This window comes from Rhinopithecus bieti, unplaced genomic scaffold, assembly GCF_001698545.2.
Source record: "Rhinopithecus bieti isolate Rb0 unplaced genomic scaffold, ASM169854v2 scaffold_6380, whole genome shotgun sequence".
NCBI lineage: Eukaryota > Metazoa > Chordata > Mammalia > Primates > Cercopithecidae > Rhinopithecus > Rhinopithecus bieti.
The window spans coordinates 5,407,868-5,435,211 of NW_016806642.1; the positions used below are offsets into that span (position 1 = coordinate 5,407,868).

The window sequence follows — 27,344 nt, forward strand, 5'->3', positions numbered from 1 at the left end:
GTGAATGTAACTATTGAGGACTCTGGGGTTGAAATTAGAGTCCTAGGAAGGATCTTTGGGAAGAATTCAGGTCTCTGAGTTCAGAAGACAAGTAAAGACCATGGATAGAAAAATCTTGTAGGTCAGTTTTAATTCTATACAACCACAGTCCAACGGCCAGAGTTCGTTAGGTCTGACTTTGGGCCCACAGATAATGAAATCATTTGCTGAAAATGGTCAGAAAATAAGTTATTTGCAGCAATTGGGGCAGAGGCTAGGAGGCCTCTGAGGTATGTGGGGATTTGAACTTCCTAAGCTGCTAGACCAGCTAAGGCTTGGGGCATTTTTTTTTTTTTTTTTTTTTACTTTTCTTAAAGCAAATAAGCATTTGACAGAATACACCCAGACAAAGAGATACTTAAGCATGAAGCCTTGACAGAAACTTCCCTGAAGTAATATAGCTTGGAATCTAAAGAGATGATTAGTGAGCTTCTCATGACCCTACAGGAAATCTTGCTTGGTACAGGAACACAACATTTTCAAACTTTGTCTAAAAGAAGTTTCCACACACTCCACTGCCTCATAATAATGTCTGCAGTGGGTTGCAGAGCTCGCTCTCTGCTGAATTCTTTACTGTCTTTCTTCTTTTGTGGGTCTTTATCCCCAAATAATCTGTTGGGAACAACTTCTGCAAGCTCAGGAGGGCTAAAGTGGAGCTGTAAGCCTCAAACCCTCAGTAAACAGGCCAGAGGGAGTGAAGAGCTGACCTCTACCTCAGCCATTAGCTGGGCCTACCTAGGATGGATCTGATCTTATATTCCAGGATAAGTCTTATTTTTTTCGTCTCCTTTGCAGCACCTATCACTGCTGGAATTCAATGATTTTCAGTATTTGTGTGTATGTGAAAATACTTGTTTAAAGTTTTTCTCTTCCACTAAATTGTAGAGTATCCAAAAGGAAGAATGTTTCTGCCTTTTTCATTGTTATATCTTCAGCCAGTACAGGCCTTGTCCATGGTAGCCACTGAATAAACATTGGTTGAATAAATGAATCCAAGACATTTTATTACAAAGTTCAATTCAGCTTAGAGGCAATATCATATATTGGTGAAGAACATGGGTTTGAGTTCTGGGTTCACTGCTTTGTGACTTACGGCAAGTTGCTTAAATCTCTTAGTTTCCTGATGTTACTTTAACAAATTATCACAAATTTAGTGGCTTAAAGCAACAGAAATTTATTCTTTCACATTTCTGGAGGCTAGAAGTACAAAATCCAGCAGAGCCACACTCTTTCTGAGGGCCCTGGAGTGGAATTCATTCCTTGTCTCTTAGTTTCTGAGGGCTGCCCTGGCATTCTTGAGCTTGTGGCTTCATCACTGTGATCTCTGCTTTCATTTTCACACTGCTTTCTCCTCTGTGGGTCTGTCTGAAATCTCTCTCTGTCTCTGTCTTAAAAGGACACTTGTAGGCATTTAGGTTTCTGGGGATAATGCCGGATGATCTCATCTCAAGATCCTTAATTTAATTACATGTGCAAAACCCCTTTTCCAAATAAAGAAAAATTCACAGGTTCCAGAGTTTAGGGCATGGACACATCTTTGCAGAAAGGAGGTCACTATTCAAAATGTGACTTTTCTCTAAGGCTCAGTTGTTCATCTGTAAATCTGTCACAGTATCTCAGAATTATGAGGATTAAATGTGACAATCCATGTAAGTCACTTAACATGGTTCTTGGCATATCATAAGCCCTCAATAGATGGTATCTATTAATAATTGGTATTATTTCACGAGAAAGGGAGGTGTTACTCCCGATGTCCACAAGGAAAAAGTGATGAAGTTACGCCAACACATTCAGATATTTTAAAAATATATCAACATCACTATCAATCTACCCTTCTCTGTATTTATTTTATGAGTGCTGGGGCTTGTGCTCGGCTGTCTCACATATGTCATTACATTCTGTACTTACAACAACCCTTGAAGGCTGGTATTCTCCCCATTTTACAGATGGGGAAAAAAATATCCAGACCTTAATATTCAAGAATCTGGAGTTAGCCACAGAGGTTAAATATAAACCAAGGACTTCTCACTCCAAGTCCAGGTCTTTTCTACATTACCTCAGAAAATTGAGGACAGAAATTGACAAAGTGCCAAGCACCTATACTTGTATTAATCACTTGTCAGAATATTATGAAGAGTCAAACTACAGGGCAGGTTAGCCTAGAAAACTCTAAAGCAGTGGTTCTCAAACTTTGTTGCATACTAGAGTCACCTGGAGACCTTTTAAACCTCTCAAATCACAGGCTACACACAAAACCAATAAAATAAGAATGTGGGGAGGAGGAGAACAGACCCAAGCATTAGTAATTTTTAAAATTCCCCAGGTGATACCAATTACAGCTGAGGTTAAGAATTACTGCTCTATCAATGGTCCTCTTTAGTGGTCATCAGAGTCACCTGGAAGATGGTAAAAATAGAGGGGAATAGGGTCTAGCCTGATTCAACGAACCTGGGTCTCTCCAAGTGATTCTAATGCCCACCAAAGCTTGAGGACAGCTACTCTAAAGTACTTTTCAGCTCCCATATTCTGATTTTCAACAGTCATTCATTTCTCTCTTTAGTCAAACAACTGCACTAGATGCTGGAGAGATAAGGATGCATAAAGAAGACATGACTTCTGACCTCAAGAAGTTCACAGCTTGACACACTCTTCTTTTCTCTCTCAAAGCCCTCTCCACACTGCTTTTCCTGGTCAACCTCTGTTTGAATTGGAGACACATGAGGGCCTTACTTGAAATGATGAAGATCTTCAATATTTCTTGCATGAGGAAAGAAGAAGAATGGGGAGAAGAAGAGGAAGAACATATTCGCAAATAAGCATCACCTGGTGTGGGGAGGCACAAGGTGTGATCACCAGTGGGAGAAGGTGGAGTCTGGGAAGGCTTCTCGGAAGTGGTGAAGTCTGAGCTGGGTCTTTAACAATGACAAAAGGTTGGGGGAGGGTGTTCTCACCAGACCAAATGGTAAGGTTTGTGCAGATGCTTGAAGTAGGATAAGGAACAATGAACAGTTTGGTTTTAGAGCACAACAAGCAAAGGTGGAGAAGAAGCAGGAAACTGAGGGAGGAGCCCCATGGTAAAGCACTTTGTACGATCTCCCTTTCCCCTCCCTTTAGCCAAGCCGACCCTGAAGTCCGAAAGTCCCAGCAAGTCTTTAGATAAGGTTAGCCAAAGCTGTGGGCCCAGGGCTAGAAAAGACTTCCCTGATCCCTGTGAGCAGGACAACAGTCCATAGGTTTCTGGAAGTACCTTGAGGCCAAACTCTAAAGCCATTTTTGAAGTGGGTGCAACAGGAGATAGGCTTAAATCCAAACTAAAAGACACACAGGCAAGGAAAAGGCAGCCTGGGAAAAAGCGAGATACACTTTCTTTGTGACTGCCTTATTATTTATGAGTCCAAAAATGTGCCTTGTCTTAGCCAGGAATTACTGAAAATGGTACCAAGGGAGTAAGGAATCTGAGACCCAAGATAGAAGGTAGATAAGCTCTCTCCTCATTCTAAATGGTAACAACAGGAGCACAAACACTTCCAAGCTTGATCGGTTGCTCACCTGCAGAGGCTGGGGCAGCGGTTGCTGGGAGGATGGAGGTGGGGTTCTGTGCTGCTCAGGCAGCCATCTGCAGAGCACCCCCAGGGCCTTGTTCCTCTAGGCTGAATGCCCCACTAACAGCGCAGATGGGGAGATGAGGAATGATGGGTGGGCTTGGGTGCCAAGACCTGGAATAACTGGCTGGAAAGACCCCTGCATGGTGAGGAAGACCCTTCTGCTCCATTGATGACTGGATGACAGGGGAGGCTGATGGCAAATCTCTCCCCTTTGAGCAGGTTTTGAAGAATCAAGATGGACCATAAAGGGTCATTTTCCCTCTATTTCTGGATAGAATTCCATATCCCTCATCTTGCCGGTGCCTTTCCCTAACATGAATAGACTTGTCAAGTAAAGAGGATTAATACCGGTCCGAGAGAGAGAGAGCTGCTTGGTTGAAGGGGAGCTGATTTCCATGTCGCATACTTCTATGCTGGGTGTAAGCAAAGGGAATAAGAGCTGGTTGCAGCAAAGGGATACAGGAGATATACAGCAGGCAAGGAGCTCCCCGCATATATCCAAATCCCTACTCTCCTATCAGGAAGGTGTTCCTGGCTGAGTGTGGTGGCTCATGCTTATAATCCCAGCACTTTGGGAGGCCAAGGGAACAGATTGCTTGAGCCTAAAAGTTCGAGACAAGCCTGGGAAACATAGTGAGACCCTGTCTCTAAATACAAAAATTAGCTGGACATGGTGAGGTGCACCTGTGGTCCCAGCGCCTTGGGAGGCTGAAGTGGGAGGATTGCTTGAGACTGACAGATGGAGGCTGCAGTGAGCCATGATCACATCACTGGACTCCAGCCTGGGTGACAGAATGATCTTGTCTCAAAAGAAAAAAAAAATCCTATGTGTTTTTCGGCTTTTAACCCACAATATTTTTCTCCACAGATGAGAAATGACTCCAGATATTGCTTGTCTCTAATCCCATTAGTGGTCAATTTGTAATCTAGTTATAATAGTGATCAGACTATAATCAGTAATGATAATCCCTCTCACATAAAATCTTTATATATTTTAAAGCATTATATACACACACACACCAACAAAATCAGTGTTTAGAAACATTTCTTTTTATAAAAAGTAGTTCCTAGAATTTTAAAGCTGGAATGGATATGAGAGCATTTCTTTATGCTGCAAGGAGGAAACACAGGTTACATTTACCTAAGGTTCCAGTGATCGTTTCCTGAGAGCAGCATTATCTAATAGAAATACATTATAAACCAAAAATGTGAGATGTGTAATTTTAAACTGTCTAGTAGCCACATTAAAAAGGATCAGGTACTACAAATTAATGTTAATGTATTTTACTAGCTCAGTATATGAAAATATCATTTCAACATGTAATCAATGTAAAAATTATTAGTAAGATATTTTCTTTTTTATATTAAGGCCTTGAGATACAGTGTGTTTTACACTGATGCTACCCTTCACTTTGGACTGGCCACATTTCACATTCTCAATAGACACAGGTGGGTAGTGGCTACTATACTGGGTCACGCAGCATTGGAGTCTCATAATGGGTAATGCAGCCAGAACAAGGATTGATGCCTCCCTTTCAACAGGTGAAAACCCCAAGGCCCGGAGCTTAAATAGGTCATTGACCTGGTGATAGAGCTGAGCTGGAAGTAGAACCCAGCTTCCTTGTTAAGTGCTCTTTCCTGAAATCATACTGCCCTCCCCTTGGGAAAGAGAAGGGAGTTGGTGGGGAGGGGGCGGTCAAGAGAACTACCAGTAGTGAGCACCTATATATGCCAGAGACTGTGATGGGATTTATACTTTATTTAATTCATACACCAGCTCTTTCAAGTCCATATCAATCACTCCTCTATTTTCCATATGAGGTTAGAGAGGCTCTAAGCGTTTTAGTAGTTGATAATGGCAAGGTGACAATCTTTAAAGAAAATGGTGCTATCAATATTAGAAAGATGTTGCTTATGACCCCAACCAGCTACTAGTTTTGAAGATGGAACACAAGGATGGATAAGTGCTCAGACACCCCAGTCCTAGGAAGACTGTTCAATAGCTTGTCACATGTCAAGAGCCAAAGATCCAGTCTATCCTTACATTACCACCTTCAACCTATAGCTCCAAATATATACAACTAGAAGCACAAGAAAATGACTCAGCCACCCCATTCTGACTAGCTAAGCATCAAGCTCTAAGCTTATAGGCCAGTCAATACCGTTTAAATAGATCATGTGCCAAGGACAAATCAAGTAACAGAGTGGGGACAAGAGGGAGCAACCACTCCTGAGCTAGAGAACCTGGTCATAGGCCTTGATGGTGAAGCTTTGAAGGAAGAGGCAGGCCAGGGGGCTGAGTCTAGGATGTATCTGTCTATTGCGACCGAGCAAGCTGCTATCCTATCACAACATGGGCATGAAACCCACAGACATGCTAGTTGGCTAGGAAAACCACCTTAGGTAATTGATATGGTTTGACTGTGTCCCCACCCAAATCTCATCTTGAATTGTATCGCCCACAGTTCCTATGTGTCGTGGGAGGAACCGGGTGGGAGGTGATTGAATTATGGGGGCAGGTCTTTCTTGCGTTGTTCTTGTGATAGTGAATGAGTCTCATGAGATCTGATGGTTTTAAAACTTGGAGTTTCTCTGCACAAGCTTTCTCTTTGCCTGCCACCATTCATGTAGGACTTGACTTGTTCCTCCTTGCCTTCTGCCATGATTGTGAGGCCTCCTCAGTCACGTGGAAATGTGAGTCCATTAAACTTCTTTTTCTTCCCAGTCTCTGGTATGTCTTTATCTGTAGCATGAAAATGGACTAATACAGTAATAGATACATATACCTCCATCCACAGGTGAGCAAAGGGAAGCTCAGAGTCAAAGTAACTTTAGAGCCCCTGTTTATAAGCCCCACACTGCACACTTCCCTACTAAAGCTCCAACCTGGTAAAGAAAGCCATTTGAAAAGGCAAACCAGGACAAAATATACATATATATATATACACACACACACACATATACATATATACACATATATATACACACATATATATACACACACACACATATATATATAGTCTGTCAGCACAGAGAACTATTTGCAGTTGGAAACAGGCCTCAGTATTCTTTTTTTTTTTAAATAGTAGGTTCCCTCCCTTTCTGCTGCCTATGGGAGCAATTTCCAGCCCCTTCTCCAAAAGAAACATTTGGCTTTCTATAGAGAACCTCTGAGACCTCTTGTGACTGAGTATGGAAGAAGGGGAAAGAGGCCCTCATCACACCCACCCCAACACTCTCATGGGGAAGCTGAGGTTGAGCCCCTGTAGATCCATTTATTTTAGGCGGTATTTGGTTCTGAAGCAGTTGTTTCAGAAATTACCCCCATGAGCCATCAATAGTAGTGTTCAGCGGCTCTTCCAGGGTGGCCTTGTCTCTTTGAAATTTCATTTCCTGTTAGAAAGGATAGACAGGTAACTGGTTAATGCCAGTGACTGGACTCATTTAACAAAACACTAGGAACTGAGTGTGGCTGGGGAGCTGCAGTGAGACTGAGGGGTGGAACAGAGCAGCTGGGTGAAGAGGAAGGCATTAAAGCCCACCAAGAGATGGATTGTATTTTACTGCTTTTCCACGTGAGGGAACTTGCCCCACAAGAGGAGGGTTTATGAATGCACTCAGTTGTCACAATGGACATGGTCCTTGGACTTGGCCCTGAGGCCTTGGTGGGAATCCTGGCACTTCCCCTCCATCAAATCCTTTAGCCCAAATGAGCCTCAGTTACCTATCTGTTCTATTGCAAAGGGTGGTGTGAATTCAAATGATGTGTGCAACCTGCTTAGCAAGTGCCTCACACCCGGTAGGCATTTATGCACCATAACTGGGATTTGAACCCAAATAATTTAATGCCATGTTTCCTACTATATGTTACCTACTGCATGGTGTTATGCAATAGATAAGGCAAACCCTGACTTTAAAGAGGCAGCATGAAATAGATAATTTCAATACAGCGAGGTAAGGATTCTGATCAAGATAGACATAGGCTAATATGGTACCCCATAATTTGGAGCACTGTTGATGGCATGGTCAAAGGGGTTGATGGAAGGATTTGTTAATCATCTGTCTCTTCCTCCAGGAGGTCCACCAAGGAAGGAATACTGCCTGTGTTATTCAGAAGTATGTCCATTAGGGGCACTGTGGAGAAATGGGGAGGGAGGGAATGTTAAAGGTGTGCTTAAGTAAAAGAGGAGTTAGCCAAGTGAAGAACAAATCCATCAGAGGAAGCTGCATGAACAAAGGTATAGAGGCTGGAAAGAGAACGGTATGTTTAGGGAATTGGACACAGGTTATTGAAATAAATTGAATATTGAGTATAGGGACTGGAGGTAAGGTAAGAAGAGTCAGTAGGGGTAAGACCATGGAGAATCTTGTGTTGCCAGGCTAAGAAGTATGTCACTTGTATGAATGAACACTCAAGTGTGGAAGGCCAGAATGGGATGATTTATCGGAATCTAAGATATCTACCCTAACCCTAAAATATGCCTGCCTTACCAGACTGTCGAAGTACCCATGATATTTTAATATCAAGCTCAAAGTAATAACCATATTAACCCAGAACAGCTATCACTTCTTACTCTCCAATGAATTTATCAGATTTGCTGGCCAGGTGAATTTTTACAACAGCCCTATGCAGTAGGTGCTTTTCTTACCTCATCTTACAAATGAGAAGACCAAAGCACAGATAGGTTGAGAGGCTTGCCAAAAGTCACACAGGAAACACACAGTGGAGTCAAGATTCAAACCTAGGCAGTCACCCTGGCTCAAGTCCATTTTCTAAACCACCATATTATCTCAAATCTATCTCCCAGACCACTATTATTCTTGACCTGAGTGTATCACTTTAAGCCCATTTGATAAACTTCTAATTTCCATAGCTCTATTCTTCAATTATATAATTTTAATTTAGTTCTTTTGAAATATGCCTTTTTTGTCATATTATCTTGCACTTGCCCCAGGGTTTCTACTTTTTCACCATGGATCGTTTTAAACATATATACTCTGTCAAATTGGTCCACTGTTTGTAGTTTCTAAGGTATGAACTTTTCCATGTGTTTTGTCTGCTGACCCTTAGTAACGGTGGCTTTCTTCCCCTCTCTTGTAGGCATTATAATTTTTTTAAGTAAGCTCAACATCAGCAGGAGTTTGCCATTTTTTTTTTTGTGGTTTTCATTTTTAAAGTTTTGTCTCTGGTGAAAAACCCTCATGCATCAGGATGTTCAGACATTTTAAGAGCTGGTTTTAGGTTTGCTGCTGTCAGTGTCTCCTAGTATAATCAATTCCAGGCCAAGTTTTTAATGTTACCTTCTTGGTTTTTGGCTTGTGCAATACCTGAGTAGAACCCCAACCCCATTCCCACATGTAGTACAGGCTGAGGTTTCGATTTCTCATGGGTGATCCCAATGGCCCAAGGTGCTTGATAGATTTCTGTAATCACATCCTCAGCAGAATTTTCCTTATTTCATACTTAGGCCAGTCATTCTTCATTCATATCCTAATGCAGGAAGTTTGTTTCCTGTGGCTCCAATTCTTATCCCCATGGGATACCGAAACTACAGGCCCCAGGGAGTACACATAGTTTCCAAATTATCATGGACTCTTTTGCTTAATTCCTCCTCACAGATCATTGTTCTAGTATTGAACTTGTTCTTCATTTCTGGAGCCTAGGGATTTCACCTCTTTGTGTACCAGCCTGGCAATGGATTATTTTCTTCATTGTATATTTCACTAGTATCTCTCTGTGATTGGAAGAAGTGTCTCTTGAAAGCTCAATCTATCAAATTGACCAGAAGGCTTTGATTATGCATTTAGCGATCAGTCTTTCCAAATAGTCTCTGAGTTCATGGAGGACAGGGGCCTTTGTCTGGTTTGTCTTTATATCCTAATTTTCAGAGTTCCTAGACCACAGCAGAGGAATCAATAAGGTTTTGATTAACAAATGATCTTCCTCTCTCATTCAAAATGGAAATTAAAGAATATACACTAATTACCTTCTAGAGAAAGATGATGCCAAGCATCCTCACACCTCCAGAAAGCCATCCACACTCTCTGGAAGTCTGTGTTGAACAAACAAAGGAGTTTGGGGCCTGCCTTTATCCTTCCCTTTGGCCAGCAGGTTCATACTATCGACACACTTCTTTCTTGATGGGCAACTACTACTAATTACAGTGCTGGTCTGGTAGAAATTCCAAGTCTGGCAGGCTGGGTTCTAGACTGCTGACTCTGCTGCCTTTCTTAGCACACACTGATGCTTTTCTATTGCCATCTGATCACTAACATACAGTGTGCAATGATACAATTTTTCTGTTGGCACCATAAGGAACTTGCAGAATAAGTTCACATGAAAGCACCCAGCACAGTGCCTGGCACAGAGCAGGTACTAAGTTAATGTTCAGGGTCTTTTATTTCTTCTTTTCCATTAAACATATTCTATAAATATTTGTTGAAAATCTTCTTTCTAGGCATTATGGTTGGTGCTGGAGGTGGAGAGGAATAACATGTAGTGCCTGATTTAATACTTAGTAGAAAAATAATGTCAGGTCAAATTTCACAATAGAAAAAAAAATTCTAAATGTCCTTTGATTTAAGGTGAAAAGATATCTCACTTCATTCCACCATCCTAAAGTGCCTAGTAAAGTATAACCAGCAAAATAACTTCACCCATTGCTGTTTTATAAAATAAACTTATCTCTTCTCAGAGAGGAAATACAACTTACAGTGAAGGTATTAGTGGGTGTATTAGTTTGTTCTCATGCTGCTATAAAGAACTGCCCAAGACTGGGTAATTTATATAGGAAAGAGATTTAATTGACTCACAGTTCTGCTTGGCTGGGGAGGCCTCAGGAAACTTACAATCATGGCAGAAGGTACCTCTCACAGGGCGGCAGGGGAGAGAATGAGTGCCCAGTGAAGGAGGCAGCTCCTTATAAAACCATCAGATCTCATGAGAACTAACTCATTATTATGAGAACAGAATGGGGGAAACCACCCTCATGATTCAATTATCTCCGCCTGATCCCTCTCACAACACGTGGGGATTATGGGAACTACAATTCAAGATGAGATTTGGGTGGTGACACAACCAAACCATATCAGTAGGCAATAGAGAGCTGATCATAAAAGACCATTTATGACAATGATTTTGAGCTCCTTTTACTACTGTAATCTCAGAACTTTGAATCATACCTGAACTAAAGTAGAAACTCAGTAAGTCTGCTGAATGTATGTGCACACATATGTATGGCTATGGCTTCTCACCAGGTAAGATGTGACTCATCATTCCACACACATTTACTGAGAATTTCCTATAAATAAGGGTTTGTGCTAGATTTTGTGACGGAGACCAAAAAAAAAAAAAAAAAAAAAAAAAAAAAAAAAAAAAAAAAAAAAAAAAAAAACCTACCTATAAGAAACTTCTAAGCTTAAAGGTGAGAGAGGTGAGGTGGCTGGGCACGGTGGCTCATGCCTGAAATTCCAGCACTTTGGGAGGCCAAGGTGGGCAGATCACGGGGTCAGGAAATCGAGATCATCCTGGCTAACATGGTAAAACCCCGTCTCTACTAAAAATATAAAAAATTAGCCAGGTGCGGTGGCAGGCACCGGTAGTCCCAGCTACTCGGGAGGCTGAGGCAGGAGAATGGCGTGAACCTAGGAGGCAGAGCTTGCAGTGAGCAGAGATAGCGCCACTGCAGTCCGGCCTGGGCGAAAGAGCCATACTCCGTCTCAAAAAAAAAAGTGGGGGCGGGGGGGTGGTGTGGGGAGGTGAGATAGGTATAGAAATTATCATAATATCATGTAGAAAATGTGAAAAGAAGAACAGAGAAGGGAGCTATGGGAGTTTCAAAGAGGGAAAGGCCACTTCCAGCTGGAGGGATTAGACAAGACTGGATAATGTAAATTTTATGCTTGGTCTTGAAGGAGAAGTAATTTGTTGCCTTGCAAAAGGAGGAGAATGAGTATTGGCAAAGAAGGAAAGGCAATCTAGGTGAAAAGACGAAAGCAGAGAGGCAGAAAAGCACAGGACATATAAGAAATCGAAACTTGGCTGGAAATGCATAAAGGGGAATAAAGATAACTAAGGCTAGAAAGGTAGACTGAGCCAGACTGCAGGGGTTTTGAATGTGTCCTGATATACCACTCCAGGATATAGGGTCTTTATAAAATACCCAATGCTTAACATATGGTGGGGCTTAATTAATGCTAAACAACAATCTCCTAGCAGAAACCTGTTCCCCACGTGCACAAAGGAAGCTGCCATCCTTATGCGCAGGCAATTACAAACATTCCAGATACTCAGTTCTGAACCCTGCAAGCACATCAAATGCTCATCATGAAAGGTCACCGAGCAAACAGCTCTGATCAATCCTGGCTTGGGCTGAATCAAATCGTCTAAATAAGATCCACTAGATGTAGTGTCAGAAAGGTCAGAAACAACCCTATTTCACATCTTGAAGCATTTTTACCATGTGGAACATTTTAGAGGAAGAAGAGAAAGGAATGAGGGGGGAAAGAAACCCTCCAGAAATAATAGAATCCCAAGTAATTCAGTGTTAAGTGATCACAAAGTAAGCTGGGGATTCATTTGGCCCCCACCTCCTTGCAGTGATCTGAAAAACAGTTGATTTCAAAGAAGGTCATGCCAGGATTAAAAACAGAGTTTCCCACCTCTTTCCTCACCTCCCCTGTGTGCCCCCACTGTGTACCTTTGTTGAGTTCACTTGAAATGTTCCATGATGAGGTAGGCACTAATTCAGCACTGACTGACAGCTCTGTTTCTGAAAAGAAAAAGAAGGGAAGGGAGAAAGACAAGGGCAATATTAAATATAGTAACTTATGGGCTGTTCGAAGCATTACAGATTTCCAAAGGGCCTGCCTTTGGAGAGAGACCATGGCAATCCCATAGCTTATTAGACTGGAATGGAGGTTCTAGATGCCAGTAGAGGTGCCAGCATTTTAGATGCCATCCAAATGAACAATCTATGGGCCAGATTTAAAGATTTTTACTTCAAAACACTGGCTTGAAAATTAAAATGTAAAATATTACATTAACCCTCTCAACATCACTTACCATCAGAGAAATGCAAATCAAAACCACAATGAGATACCATCTCATACCAGTCAGAATGGCTATTTTTAAAAAGTCAGGCCGGGCGTGGTGGCTCATGCCTGTAAACCCAGCACTTTGAGAGGCCAAGGCAGGTGGATCACAAGGTCAGGAGTTCGAGACCAGTCTGACCCACATGGTGAAACCCCGTCTCTACTAAAAGTACAAAAATTAGCCCTGCATGGTGGCATGTGCCTGTAATCCCAGCTACTCAGGAGGCTGAGGCAGAAGAATTGCTTGAACCCGGGAGCTGGAGGTTGCAGTGAGCTGAGAAGGTGCCACTGCAATCCAGCCTGTCTGACAGAGCAAGACTCCATCTCAAAAAACAAAAAACAAAACAAAACAAAAGTCCAAAAATAACAGATGCTGGCAAGGATGCAGAGAAAACGGAATGCTAATACATTGTTGGGGGAATATAAATTAGTTCCGCCACTGTGGAAAGCAGTTTGGAGATTTCTCAATGAGCTAAAAATAGAACTAACATTCAGTCCAGCAATCACATCACAAGGTATATACCCAAAGGAAAATAAATTATTCTACCAAAAAGACACCTGCACTCGTCTGTTCATCACAGCACTCTTCATAATAGCAAAGACATGGAATCAACCTAGGTGCCCATCAACCGGGGACTGGATAAGGAGAATGTGGTACATATATACCATGGAATACTATATAGCCATAAAAATAATGAAATCATGTCCTTTGTAGCAGCATGGATGCAGATGGAGGCCATTAGCCTAAGCGAATTAACACAGAAGCGTAAAACCAAATATCATGTGTTCTCACTTATAAGTGGGAGCAAAATCTTGGGTACCATGGATATAAAGATAGGAGCAATAGGCACTGGAATTACAAAAGGACAGAGGGAGTGGGACAAGGGTTGGAAAACTACCTATTGGGTAGTATGTTTAATATCTGGGTGACGGGATCAGTGGAAGCCCAAACCTCAAGATCATGCAATATAATCTTGTAACAAGCCTGCACATGTACCCTCTGAATCTAAAATAAAAATGAAACTTGCAAAAAAAAAAAAAAAAAAAGAACAAGGGCAAAATACACCTTGCCCTAAAATACTGCATTAACAAGAAAACAAATCTGCAGAAATGACCACACATAATCAAACATAAACTCCTTTTCTTGTTGAAAGACCAGTCTTAGACTAATAAATTTAATAGCCTTCTTATGGAAGAACAACATTGCTCCTGTAACTAACTTCACTGGTTGTGTTTGGAATTGGTAGCATTTCTGTGAACAGAGAAATTCATTTCTCTACATTGGAACTTTAGGTCAAGACAAATGAAAGCTAAGTATTTGAATATAGAGAGTCATTTGCGGTAAATAACTTAAAAGATAATTTTCAAAGCCATCATGAATTAAAGCAAACACACAAATCAATAATCTAAAGGACATAATACACTATGAAGTACTTACGGACTGTTAGAAGTACTTACGGGCTGTTAAAACTCTTAAATAATAGACTGTAATATACAAATAATGTTTGTTGTTGTTCTTTTTTTTTTTAAATTTAAGCCATGCTATTAATATATTGTAATGGGGTTATCCTAACCTTCCCTTAGGCTATGTCTACACACACACACACGCACACACACACGCACACACACACAAACGCACACACTCCGAACATTATTAGAGAATATTAGGACTAGACAGGACCTTGGAGGACCCAGGGTCATTAGATATAAGGCATACAAGCTGTCAGTCCCTCCCGCTTCAATCCAGTGTAGGCATCTTTAATCAATCATGGCTCTGTTTGCCTGTTAAGCCTGGGATCTGTCATAGAGTCCTTTAAGCACAGTGCTCTAGGTAGCCACTAAAAATGGATCTGAGACAGAATGCAGGATGAACTTTATTAAGTGGAAGAATTGCAATTCAAACCCAGGTCTCGTTGACTCTAGCACTCCACACCTTCTGGCAGCCCATGCTGACAAGTAGTCAAGCCTGTGAAACCTGGCTTTTTTTTTCCACCTTACCTCTGGCCTCACCTTTTCACAGAGATAAGCACATTTTTTGTATTTCCATATTTACTGATGGTAACTGTCTGCCAAATGGCCACATGTCATCGTCACTGACTAAGCTTGAACAAGAACAGGATGTTGACCCACTGAGACCTTGCAAAGGTGTACTTCTAGTTTATCTCCCTGCCACAGCAGAGACAAAAGGATTGTTTGGTTTGTGCAGACCTCCTTGGCTTACCTCTTTCCCAGTCCTAGAAACAGGTGAGAAAGAAGTAGATGAACCACACATACCCTCCCCACCTACAATGGCCCTGGTTTCCTCCAACGTCCTGAGCCAAAAATAGCATAGACTCTTTTAAGGGGACCAGAAATCATGGCAGGGATCTTAATTCCAAAACATGAAAACAAAAAGAAAATTTTACTCAAGTAGGAGAAATTCTTAATACAAAGCCACAATGGAAAGCAGTGCTTCTGTTATCAACCCCTTGTTTGGGGAATGGGTATTTCATGCAGGTGATTTCCCCAGGAAGAGCTAATTGTCTACATTTCAGGGTCTTCCACATATGACTCCAACCCCAGCTCCACTCTGAACCCCATGCTGCTGCCACCCACTTTGGCTCTTTCAATAATGACAGCCCTTGTTTGCAGTATTATGGACTGCTGTGGTTCACCTATGAAAAGGCTCATCAAACACTCCAACACCCAGACTTCAGGGAGCTTGGGAATAGAAGGCTGGCAGCCAAGGAGGCATTTCAGGGAAGGAAGCCTAGGTTGGAAAGTGGTGGGATTAAGAGGAACCTTGACAGCATTTACATGCAATATTTTCATAGCTTCATCTTACTGCTGTTCACAGTGAAATTGCCAGAAATATAGGTTTCATTTTACAGTGTTAATTTTATAGACAGTTAGCTATATGTCACTTGGTTTTTCCAAGCTGAGTTGAATTGCTGATTGAATATAATTTGGGACTGATGACAAATGAATAGATTCTTGGCACTGCTAACAGTGAAATTGTTCCCCACGTGTCCCTGGACACTAATTACCACTCAGTTCTTGGGCTGTAGCAAAGATAATTTCAGTTCACAAGATCATGAAGTGATTGTGCTGATTCTAGAGAATTTTGTTCTCTGCCTCAAGATCCATTCCTTTAGATAACCACGTGTTCAGCTTCTCAGATAAAATGATAATAAAAACAGATAAAATATTTTAAAATATGAATAACTTCCCTGAAAATATTATCTTCCAAGGTCATATTTTAAAAAATAAAGTCTGATTATTTTATATAGAAAGTTGAATATTAACAATCTCCCCTCACGAAGTGATGTTTAATAAGTTTTTTTCTTCACTGAAAGGAAAACTGAAGTTTGAGAAAAATCAAGCACATGTCAGCTTGAACTCCATCAATTCCATGACCACCAGTGGCTTCAGAGAGACATGGCCACAAGTTTTGGCCCTGTAGGAACCTCACTGACAGATTCCTATTTGCCTCACCATTGGCAAAAGCATGAGACATTTCCAACTATATTTACCACCAGCCTGGCAGCCTCTCTTCACCAAAAGCATTATGGTAATAGCAAATGTGTATGTGCCATTTAGAAGACAGTAGAATATTTAATGGAAATACACACCTAGATTTTAATACTACTGTCTGACACTTATTAATTTTGTGATCATGAGAAACTTACTGAACATCATTTAACTTCTATTTTCTCATCCATAAAATGGGAGCAATAAAAGCCATCTCAAAGGACTGAGGTAATGATTAAATAAAGGACCAAAAGGCTCCTGTACAGTGTCCAGCATAGAGACTCAAGGGCTTTCATACCTCTCCTTTGTCTAGTAAGGCAGATAGTGGCCATCCTCTGCATGGATGTACTTGGTTAACTAATAAGTCACTGTCTGTATTTGAAATAACACATTTACCATGCTCTTAGAAAGACACTGCATTTCACATGCCTCACTGATCCAAGCCAATCTTTTCATTTCGTGAGATTTTCCTGAATTGGTCACCAGTTCTCTAAGAACATAAGTGTTTTTATATGGTTTTATCCAATTTGAGCAAACCAAGCATGTTTTAGAAAACTCCAGCCCTTATCTTTCTCGACCTCTTTTAGGAGGGCAAACCTCAAAAGCTATTCTCCCGATTTGATCAATAGGAGCTATTATCTTTGCAGTTTCTCGGAGGATTGACTTTTTGGCACTGATTCTGCAAACCATAAGGTTTTGGTATTTAAGCCTCAACAGTGGGAGTGTTATTTGGAAGGAAGGAAAAAATAAGCCTTGAATCCTCCTCATTGATAAAAGCCTGTGCTCTCTGAAAGGATTACTGGTTCATCTCAGCAGTTGGCAGGTAGAGACCCAACGTTCACAGGATGTGGAAGCCCTTCCAAGAAGCTCCCAGCCATGCCACATCCTGTATCCCCGATTCAGTGATGCGTGAGGTTGCACAGGCATGCACAAACTCACAAAACCAGCGGCCAGTCCAGTAGCTGCAAAGGCTGAATGCAAGAGAAGCAAGTGGCTACCCCAGCGCCTTTCTTGACCACTCACTGAGTCTTAGAATGTTGTAACTGGGTGGGCCCTCAAGGCCCAGGACATATTTATCAAATTATATTCTTTGGAGCCACAGGATGTTTTGGAGCTATTTATAGAGGAACATAAGAGGATCTGGGGTTCCAGAGGACAAGAGTACAGGCTCTAGACCCTCCTTCAGAAGGAACAACTCTACTTTTATCTATTTTATATATTGTTGTGTTTACAGGCACTGGGGAAAATGCTCCAATGTTTTAAATTTTTAAAAAACATTATGTCATACAATCTCCTCACTTTTCAGATGAAGCAAGTGAGGCCCCTGGTAGGGAAGTGGCTTCGCCAAAATCACAGAAGTTCTAAGATAGAGCCAGACTTTAGAGGTGGCTCAAAAGGAAATACATGCTGACTTCTCACTGAGCTCCATGTTCTGCTGTGTATAGCCATAAGATGTGGTATGTATCCTCAGAGGCCGACCTTTGAGAGACACTCAAGGAATTTCCAAGCAGCCAGGGTCAGTCACATAGAAGGGGCACACTTTCTTCCTATGGTAAAAGAAGGCCTCCACTTGTGATCATTTGGAGGGTGGCGGGAAAAGAATCAAAGATGTTGATGGCTTTAAGACTGTTGGTTCTCAGTGTTACTTTAGACGTTGTTTGGTGAAGGCTGTTAGCCCTGTTTCTTTCCTCTCCATAGTGCCTCAGTGGAGAAGCCCATAGCCAGGTAAATTGCCTTAACCAAAGGTGCCTATTGAAAAAGTAAGAGTCTGCTGTAACTTAAAAGGACAGGCAGGCTACATTCCCCAGTAGTGGAAGGAGGTCAGTCAGCCTGAGCCATGCTCTAGCCCTATGCTCACAATTGCCCCACATCTGGGGTCCTGAAGGAGGGGGCCTCTCCACGCTAGGGATTCAGCTGACTTACTGAGGAGAGAGAAAATCTGGAGTTTTCTTCATTCTTTACAGGATAGTCAGGACTGGAAAGTACTATGCTCAATGTCTACAAGGATCTTCTAGTCCTCAGTGACCTCCAATTTGGATTTCTGATGTAATCTCTAAATACAATTATCAATATAGTCACAAAGAAAGAAGATGGCACAATCCTGCAACCTTAAACCCCTGCTCAGTTACAGTCACACTACCTATATCGCAGTATGAAATCATTTTTTAACCATGTAATGACTTTGTAATCAGCATAATTATTATATATGTCATGAATCCACTACTTTGTTGAAGAAAAATTCATAATATAGCAAAATTTGTGCTATTATTTGTATTTTTATATGGTGAGATCTGCAGGGGAAAAAAAAGAAAAAAAAAAGGAAGGAAAAGGTGCCTAGGTTTTGTCAAAGTCCAAAAGACTCTGCTTGTGCTCAGAGATCTTCTCAACCTTCAACAGTCTAAAAGGTAGGTACGTTTATTACCTTCATTTCATGATTGATGAATCTGAGGCAGAGATATGAAGGCAGCTGCCCTATCAGTTTGTCGGGGTAGGGAGGGGGATCGTCATCAAATCCAGAAGACTGAGAGCAGAGTCGGAGTATCTTCAACTGTGCCATATGGGGGATGGGGGAAGGAGCTGAAAGACATAACCACTTGCACCCTGGCTTAAACCCCCTTCAGCCCCAGAGGTCCCCTGTGGAACGCTAAGCTCTGCAGTACATAGCTGGAAAACCAATACCAGAGGGCAAGCTCCTCAATGATCAATGCTTGTTTCACCAATTCTAAAACCCCCAAAGGATGGCAGAGCACATAAAGGCAGGAGATGAAATATTTATTGAATTACAATTAAATGCCTTTTTTAATTTTCTCTTTGGAGATACTGTTCTCTTTTCTAAATCTGTTAAATTCATCTTATAGATCACATGCAGTTCTTGTATGTAAAGAAACTATGCTACAAAAAGCACCACAATGACACACATCTTTAAAGTGAATAAAAATAGTCTGTATTCTTGAAAACTATCTCACTTTAAAACTATCATACTTGGGCTCTCTTCCACAGAACTATAGAGATTCACTCGTTCATTCATTATATATGCATATGTATTGGCACTTTCTATGTGTAAGAACTCGGATGAAAAAGCTCGAACCAAGCCAGGCGCGATGGCTCACGCCTGTAATCCCAGCACTTTAGGAGGCTAGGATCACAAGGTCAAGAGATCAAGATCATCCTGGCCAACACGGTGAAACCCCATCTCTACTAAAAATACAAAAATTAGCTGGGTGTGGTGGCACATGCCTGTAATCCCAGCTACTCCAGAGGCTGAAGCAGAAGAATCGCTTGAACCAGGGAGTCAGAGGTTGCAGTGAGCCAAGATCGTGCCACTGTACTCCAGCCTGGTAACAGAGCAAGACTCCATCTCAAAAAAAAAAAAAGGCTGAACTGGTCCCTAACACCTTCTAAAACCTTACAGTCTGGTGGGAGAGGAGTACATGACCACAAACAGGCAATTATAAACAGTGTGATGGGGTTAACAATAAGACCTGACAGAAACAGCCTCCCCATCCCCTAGCCACCCCCCTACCACAACGAGGCTAAAAACATGAAGAGTACTGAATAAAACGTCACAAGGCAATAAATGATGCATAGCTGAGATGGAAAGAAAAGGAAATTCTTGGTGCCAAAAAGGATAATAGAAAGTGGAAGCCGATGCTGAAGGTGTCTATGAATATGGGCCCTGTGGTCTAGGGGCTGCAGTTTTAATGTTCATTTAATAATCCAAGATGTAGCCCTAGGCCAGAGCGAAATCTGAGCTTCCTGCGTAAAGCCTTTACTAGAGCCTGGGAGACCTGCCTTACCATGGGAAGGGCCTGGAAATACTTCTCCTAACAGTCCAGAGAAGCTGCTAGGACTCTTGAAAGTCCACTCAGGACTTGGGTGGGGTTGGGGGAAACGTCTCCATAAGACATCAAAAGGCTGTGTAAAGACCACAGAGATTCTGCATACCCTTCACCCAGTTTCTCCCAATAGTTAACAGCTCACAGAATTATGGTATAATGTCAAAGCCAGGAGTTTGACATTGTTAAAATATGTGTATATAGTTCTGCCATTTCATTGCAAGTGTAGATTCGAGTAACCACTACCACAGTCAAGATAAAACAACTTTGTCACCACAAAGATTTCCCGCATGCAACCCCTTTGCAGTCCTACCCATCCCCCTCCTCCCAACCATTCCTGACACTGGCAACCCCTAATCTGTTCTCCACTGCTGTAATTTTGTTGTTTCAGGAATGTTGTATAAACAGACTCATTTAGTATATGACCTTTTAAAAACTGGCTTCTTTCACTCAGCATAATGCCCTTAAGATTCATCTACTTTGTTGCATGTATCAATCATTTGTTTGTTTTTATTGCTGTGTGGTATGGACATGCCACACTTTGTTTAACCATTCGCTGCAAACATTTGGTGGTTTCCATTTTCTGGCTGTTACAAATAAAGCTGTCATGAACCCATGCATAGACTTCCATGCTAAATTATTTATTCCTGTAAAAAGGAAACTGCATTTAGAAGGAAGGAGTTGTACGTAAGAAGCAATAATAAGCAAATACATTGGGAAATGTGTTTAATATTTTTAAATAAGGCTTGGCTCTAAAAGTAAATATGTGATAAAAGGTACAACAGAGGTAGGCACAGGGTTCTAAGACATCACTTAGGAAGAATACATATTCCCGTTTGGGGAGGAGGAATCCCAAAGGACGGGAGGGTGGTCCTTTGAAAGATTGTTCTGGGTTAAGAGGAGACCTAGGTATTAGAAAGACCATGGCACATTGGAGGAAGTGCAAATAATTCAATAATGGTCTCACTCCACTACAGCCAAGGCAACTTTTTCCAATCCAGGGCCTTCTAGTTCTTTTGTTGTTATTTGCTTGTTTGTTTGTTAAAGACAAGAAACATCCCAACTAGTTACTAAGGAGGCAGGATCTCCTCAGGGACAGTGGAAAGTCCTAAAGGAAATTTCAAAATGGTTCATATCTTGCTCTTCCCCAGGGAGAAGTCCAAATGAGTGAACCCAAAGTTAACACTCCCTCATTCATCCATGGTGCCACTGGGGATTCAATGGATGCTTAGTACAATAAAAGAATTGGTTTATTTCTGGCCTCAGAAGAAGCTGGCAAAGACAGAGTATAAAAGGGAGGAAGCATACTGAAGAATGGTTCACTCAGAAACTGGTCTCAGCTCCCTACAGAGGTTCCATTTCACTTCCTTTCAGTAGCTGTGGACACCTCAGGTTTCTAATGACATCAACAAATTTTATTCTTTTTTTTCCTATTTCCACTTGACTGCCGTTCCTTACACATGCTTCCCCTGAAAAGTGCCTCCAGGCAATTTTTTCTTCTTACTCATCCTTCTGTGTGTCATCTGTCTTTGTCTTATGGAGTTTGCCATTTCATTTCCCCCTTTGTATGGCCCACGTACATTTTCATTTCATATTCTATAATCCATTTTATAATAAAAGTCTATTACCTACTAACTGTCTCTGGCCAATTTGAAGTCACATGCCACTCAAAAGAAACAACAGACACAAGGAAAATGCTTTCACAGCTGCAATTCCATGACAGCCTGAGAGTTTGTTCTTGACTCTTGAAAAACAAACGAAGTCTTGGTTAAGTCCTATATACAATGGGAATGAAGTTATACTGGGTGTTTCCTAAAGCCATAGTATATTAGCAAACAGTTTGGAAAACTATATGGCCACAAGAAGCTACACAACTCCTTATGCTCATTTGGAGTTTAATGATATTAAATTCATTCATTTGTTCATTGATTTATCTATCCATCCATCCATCCATCCATCCATCCATCCATCCATCTAACAAATATTTATTGAGCACCTATTCCATTCCAGATTACCTAAGTGCTAGCCAGGTGCTGGGATATAATGGTGAACAAAATCAAGACAGTTCTTTACTTCATGGAGCTTATTTTCTGGTAGGAACACAGAGAAGTAAACGAAAACTTAAAGTATAGTATGACAAATGCTGTGATAGGGACCTGGGAAGGACAAACGGCTTAGCACAGTCCTGGAGGATCTTGTCCTAACCAAAGATTTTGGTGATGAGCCTTGCGTGGCTTATGGCAAACCAGATATTTAGATAGACATGGGATCCTGGATAATCTAATTTCCTCCTTTGAATAAAACAGAATTTTCCACCACAAGTAAACAGTGAGCTGAGACCTGGTGAGGATATCACCTCCCCAAGAAAGACTCTGATCTTCATAGAAAAGATGGTCTACAGTGGGTACATCTTCACCTGTCATAATCACATACCTGTCTTTGCCTGCAAACTTGGATACTCAAAGGAGCCTTCTATTGGAAACAGGGAATGCCTCCCTCAGTTTTAGTGATTTGGCCTTGGCCATATATATATCTGTATTTCTGTATTAGTCTGTTTTCATGCTGCTGATAAAGACATACCCGAGACTGGGAAGAAAAATAGGTTTAATGGACTCACAATTCCACATGGCTGGGGAGGCCTCACAATCATGGAGGAAGGCAAAAGGTACTTCTTACATGGCTTTGGCAAGAGAGGCTGAGAGAGAAGCAAAAGCGGAAATCCCTTATAAAACCATCAGCTCTCCTGAGACTTAGTCACTACCACAAGAACAGTATGGGGGAAACCATCCCCATGATTCAGTTATCTCCCACTGGGTCCCTCAACACATGGGAATTATGAGAGTACAATTCAAGATGAGATTTGGGTGGGGACACAGAGTCAAACCATATCAACCTCCTAAATTGATTCTTCAATCAAAACTGAGTCTTTTTTGCTTTTATCTCCCTAGCAACATAAATATCTGCTGGGAATGGAGGGTTAGCCTAACGTACTTGTCTAAGACGTTCTAAACTTTCGGTTCCTTTTGTCTTTCTAATTTACACTTAGCCCCTGCAAAAGATAAAATAATTGTCCATTCAACGTGGTACTAGGTACAGGTTAAATTATTTCTGCTCCAACCTGTGTGATTAGAGACGAATGACAAAATAGAATATGTAAAACAGAATATGTTGATGCACAAATTCCATCTCCTTGAAAGATTATAACACTAATATCAATAAAAATATTTTTCATGTCGGGATCTCAAACAGAAGGATGCTTCTGATTCACGCTATGCTCAAATCACAGCAAAACAACCATGCAATTTAACAGGAAAGAAAATAAACCTCCTAATTCAATGATATTTAGTTTACTATTGAAAAGATGAAAAAACAAAAAACAAAAAACCCTAGAATTATCCTAATTTTCTACTTTACAATTTTCCACTTAATTTTATGTTCCTTTGGCCACCAGTGAGTATGTTCTTCCTTTCATTCTTCTCAGACAGTAACCTTCTTGAGAGGGAGGGTCATGTCTCATGCTTTCATTGTGTCCTGCCTGACTACTAAATGATCCCAGAATAGGTTAGATGGGAGGCAGTTCAGCACAAGGATGAAAGATGTCAACTTTGTGTTGTTCAAACACAAATCCCAGCTCTGTTACACACCAGCTTAAAATTACTTCATACCTCTAAGCCTCAGTTCCTCATTCATAAAATGGGCATAATAGTAATGACCTTGCAGGACTGCTATGAGGCTTAACTAGGATAATACTTAGAGATGACTTCAGTATCCAGCAAATGGTAAACTTTTAGCAAAGTAGCAGCTGTCACAATTGGGTCAAGACTTTAAAAAAAAAAAAAAAAAACTAATCATAGATACAGAAACTAACCATAGATACAGCCTGAAGGGTGTTTAATGCAGTGATTCCCAAACTCAGCTGGGGAGCATGTTTTAAAAAATGCTGATTTTTGAACCCCTGCCTCTAAACTATTGAATCTCCCCAGGTGAGTCTTATATAACCTGCAGCCTAGCACTGATCCTCTGCAAATCACCAGGGTAGGGAAACCCAGATAATATGTCTGTAAAAATAACTGAAAAACACAAAAAGCTTTAAATGAACTGAGAACTTTAATGTAATTTAAGAGTCTAGGGGAAAGGGAGTTAGCCAACTAAAATGTTACTTTTGTTTTTATCATAAAATTTCAATATGGGCAGCAACCTCAACATTGAGACAGCTCAATGAATATTAACCAGCAACAAAACTGGTACCTCTTGAACGTCTTTCAAAGCCAAATATTTATGTCTAACTTGAAGGTTCTCTTAATTGGTTGACTACTGAATTAGACAACTATACTTTTACATAGAAAATTATTTTCCTGCAAAAAGCAGGGTAGTATTGTCTTAGCCATTCTCTATTTTACATAGGATTTCAATGGCTGTGATGTCTGTGGAGCCCTCCATTAAATGGGCAAATTGGGCAAGCCCTAAAAATGTGCAGCCATCCTACTCTAGACATAGATGGGGAGAGAAACGAACCCTTTTTCAGCCCTGATTCTCAACCACTTAAAGCATTCACAAAGAGAAGCCCACTTTGGCTGCAGTTGAGAAACCTATTAAGATTCCAAGCACCTTACAGTAATACAAGTACCTTGTATTTAGGTAGCACTTTTCCTTTCAAGAAAGTTTGTACACAGAACAGACATTAGCTCATGACTCCACATGCAAAGGATCAAGGCCTGAGATAATCATACCCTGGGTTGGACTTGAAGAAACCCAGACTCGGGCAGAGAACTTGCCTAAGGTCCCCTGACATGTCACCAACTGCCAGAACATAGCCATGATCTCTCCTCACCCAATCCTGGCTCCATTCAGGCTCTCTACTGCACTGCTGGTAAAGCCCCTTTCCCAGTTTTGTTTTGTGTAACCCCTCTAGCACACTGTTAATTCAATTATTTCAAAGCTCCAAACTGTGAGGCGTGAAAGGGGGAAAAAAAAGAACTATTTTCAGAAAAGTATATTGAAAGTGTAATTTGTACCTTCTGGCTATTCCTGGAAATCAAGTAGTTAAGTTAATGGGATTGAGGGACTCCTGGATTAGTGGAAATTATCTCAATCAGAGAGGTAAATTTAGGAGGATTACTACTATCCTGCAAGATAGTAAGATGGTTTTGCTGCAGCCATATTAGCTTGAGCGTGTAGAATCTGGATGGCTGGCAATATTCAAATACTTAATTCACCTAAAATTGCACCAGTTTAAAATGTTTCACCCGTCTGGACTGGGTTTCCTGCACCATGTCATTACTGATAGCCTAGGGAGATCAAGAATTAAAGTTAAATTGAGGAAAACATTAGCAGAGCATAAGTTGGGAACAGAATCTCTTCTCAGAGCCTCTTAGTTTAATTTCTCCCTCTTCTGAAACCCCACAGTATTTTATCTGTTCCACTCTTAAGAGACTTTGCACTTTGTAAGGTGATCTATAATTTCTTTGGGGGTACATCTTTTTAATAAGATTGTATGCTTCTTGAGGCTGGGGATGAGATTTTACTTTCTTCTACATTACTAACAGTATCAATGTTGCACCGAACTCATAGTAGGTATTCAATAGATGTTTTCTGAATGCATAGGTGATATGATAGCTGCATGCTCCCTATGTCATCACATTTATTCCTATAAGGTAGTGTAGTAGACTGTAAAATGCCCACAATTCATTCCTCCCTGTAACCACATCTTTTTGTATCTCCTCCAATGAAGAGATGGAGTGTATTTCTGTACCATTGAATCTAGACTTGCTTTGGCTAATACGATGTGCCGAGATCACCTTGGCTCAGTCCAGATCAGAGAACTGCCTAACTAATCTTTTTTGATAATAGCTATAATAACAAATAATAGCTCATTTATTCTTGAGCTAAATAAATGCTCATTGTTTTAAGATACTGCATTCTGGAGTAATTTACTATACAGAATTATTTATGGGTAATACATGTCCATTTACAGATGAGAACTCTAAGGCTCAATGAGGTTAAGAATTCATCTAAAGCCATAGATTAACAAAGCCAGGATTTGAAATCCAGTCTTCCTGATTGCAAAGCCCATAGTCTTCCACTAAATAAACTGACAAGATTTCAAAAATCCTTATGCATTCAGAAATAAGTTTGAAAAACTAAAGGCAAAAGACAAATGGAGTGAGGAACTTACTTTCATTGCTGTGAAGCGCTACGGAGAACTGCCTACTAGAGTGAGTCATCTTAGTCTGACAGGGTCCTGTGTGGGCAGCTCATTTAATTAAAGTCGAGAGGGGCAAAAGTATAGGTCTCTTTCAAATAATGATCTGGGAAGAATGATATTCTCACATCCAAAAGTACAGAGTTCAGCTAATAACAACTGCTATTGAAGCTTGGTGATTCAAGTCATTCCCTAATCCAATACGTATTTTTTCATTATCTTATTAGAAAAAAATAATTTTCCATGTAATTAATTTTGCAACTCCTTTTCATTAGCCATCAATCTGCCAAGACTGTTTTGGCTTTTAGATCTGATGGAAACAGTTCGACTTGGTTGCCAGGTGTCGATATCTACATCCAAAATGAAATGGCGTTCCACCTGCAGCTTTTACAAACAACCTAGGCATGGGAACTTTCACAAAAATGCAAGACCATCCTTTGAATTTGCCAAAGATCTGCTCATATGTGGAAAGGGAGGGCTCTCCCTCCTCCCAGAGCTATCAGCATTTCAAGAGGCCTTTCCAGTCAACTGCAATGAACAGGAACGACCAAAGCTACCGTGCCCTTGATGGATGAGGCATCCTGTCTGCTCCTGTGTATCTCCTTCTGAGATGGGCAACTTGATCTCTGGCTGATAAGAGGATGCTCAGAGGTGGTGTATACTTTTCCCATATGGAATGTGGGCATCCATTTTCAGTCAGGGATGACCGAGGTATTTGGGGGAATTTGCTGTGGCTGGTGGAAGCACTTGGGAGAGAGAAGCAATGCGATGAGTTTCATTTTACTACCTCTCCCTTGAGTTCATAGCTCTCCCACACTGTGAGCTATTCCACTAGGAGGACCCCTCTTCTTTGGGCCTTTCCCCACAAGCCGCCTCCATTGTCTCCATTTTTTCTGACCTGCTGCTTCAAGGTCCTTGTAGTGTAAAGACCTTTTCAAAGTTTGACACAAAATCTAAAAGCTTTTAAAAAGGTAAGAAATTTGACTGTATTAACCATTTATGCCTCATGTTCCATTATTGTAAGCTAAGCACGTGAGAGTTATTGATATCCTACTGCTC

The 27,344-nt window shown here is 41.0% G+C and overlaps 1 protein-coding gene across 2 annotated transcripts in view; it reads right to left on the reverse strand.

Moving 5' to 3' along the window:
• Positions 1-27,344, reverse strand: part of ROR1 (receptor tyrosine kinase like orphan receptor 1) — a 418,261-nt gene that overhangs the window by 167,649 nt on the left and 223,268 nt on the right. For both annotated transcript variants that reach the window (XM_017877197.1, XM_017877198.1), the window contains exon 2: positions 12,344-12,415. In XM_017877197.1, the coding sequence (XP_017732686.1) occupies positions 12,344-12,415 (72 nt within the window). The remainder of the gene's footprint in view (positions 1-12,343; positions 12,416-27,344) is intronic.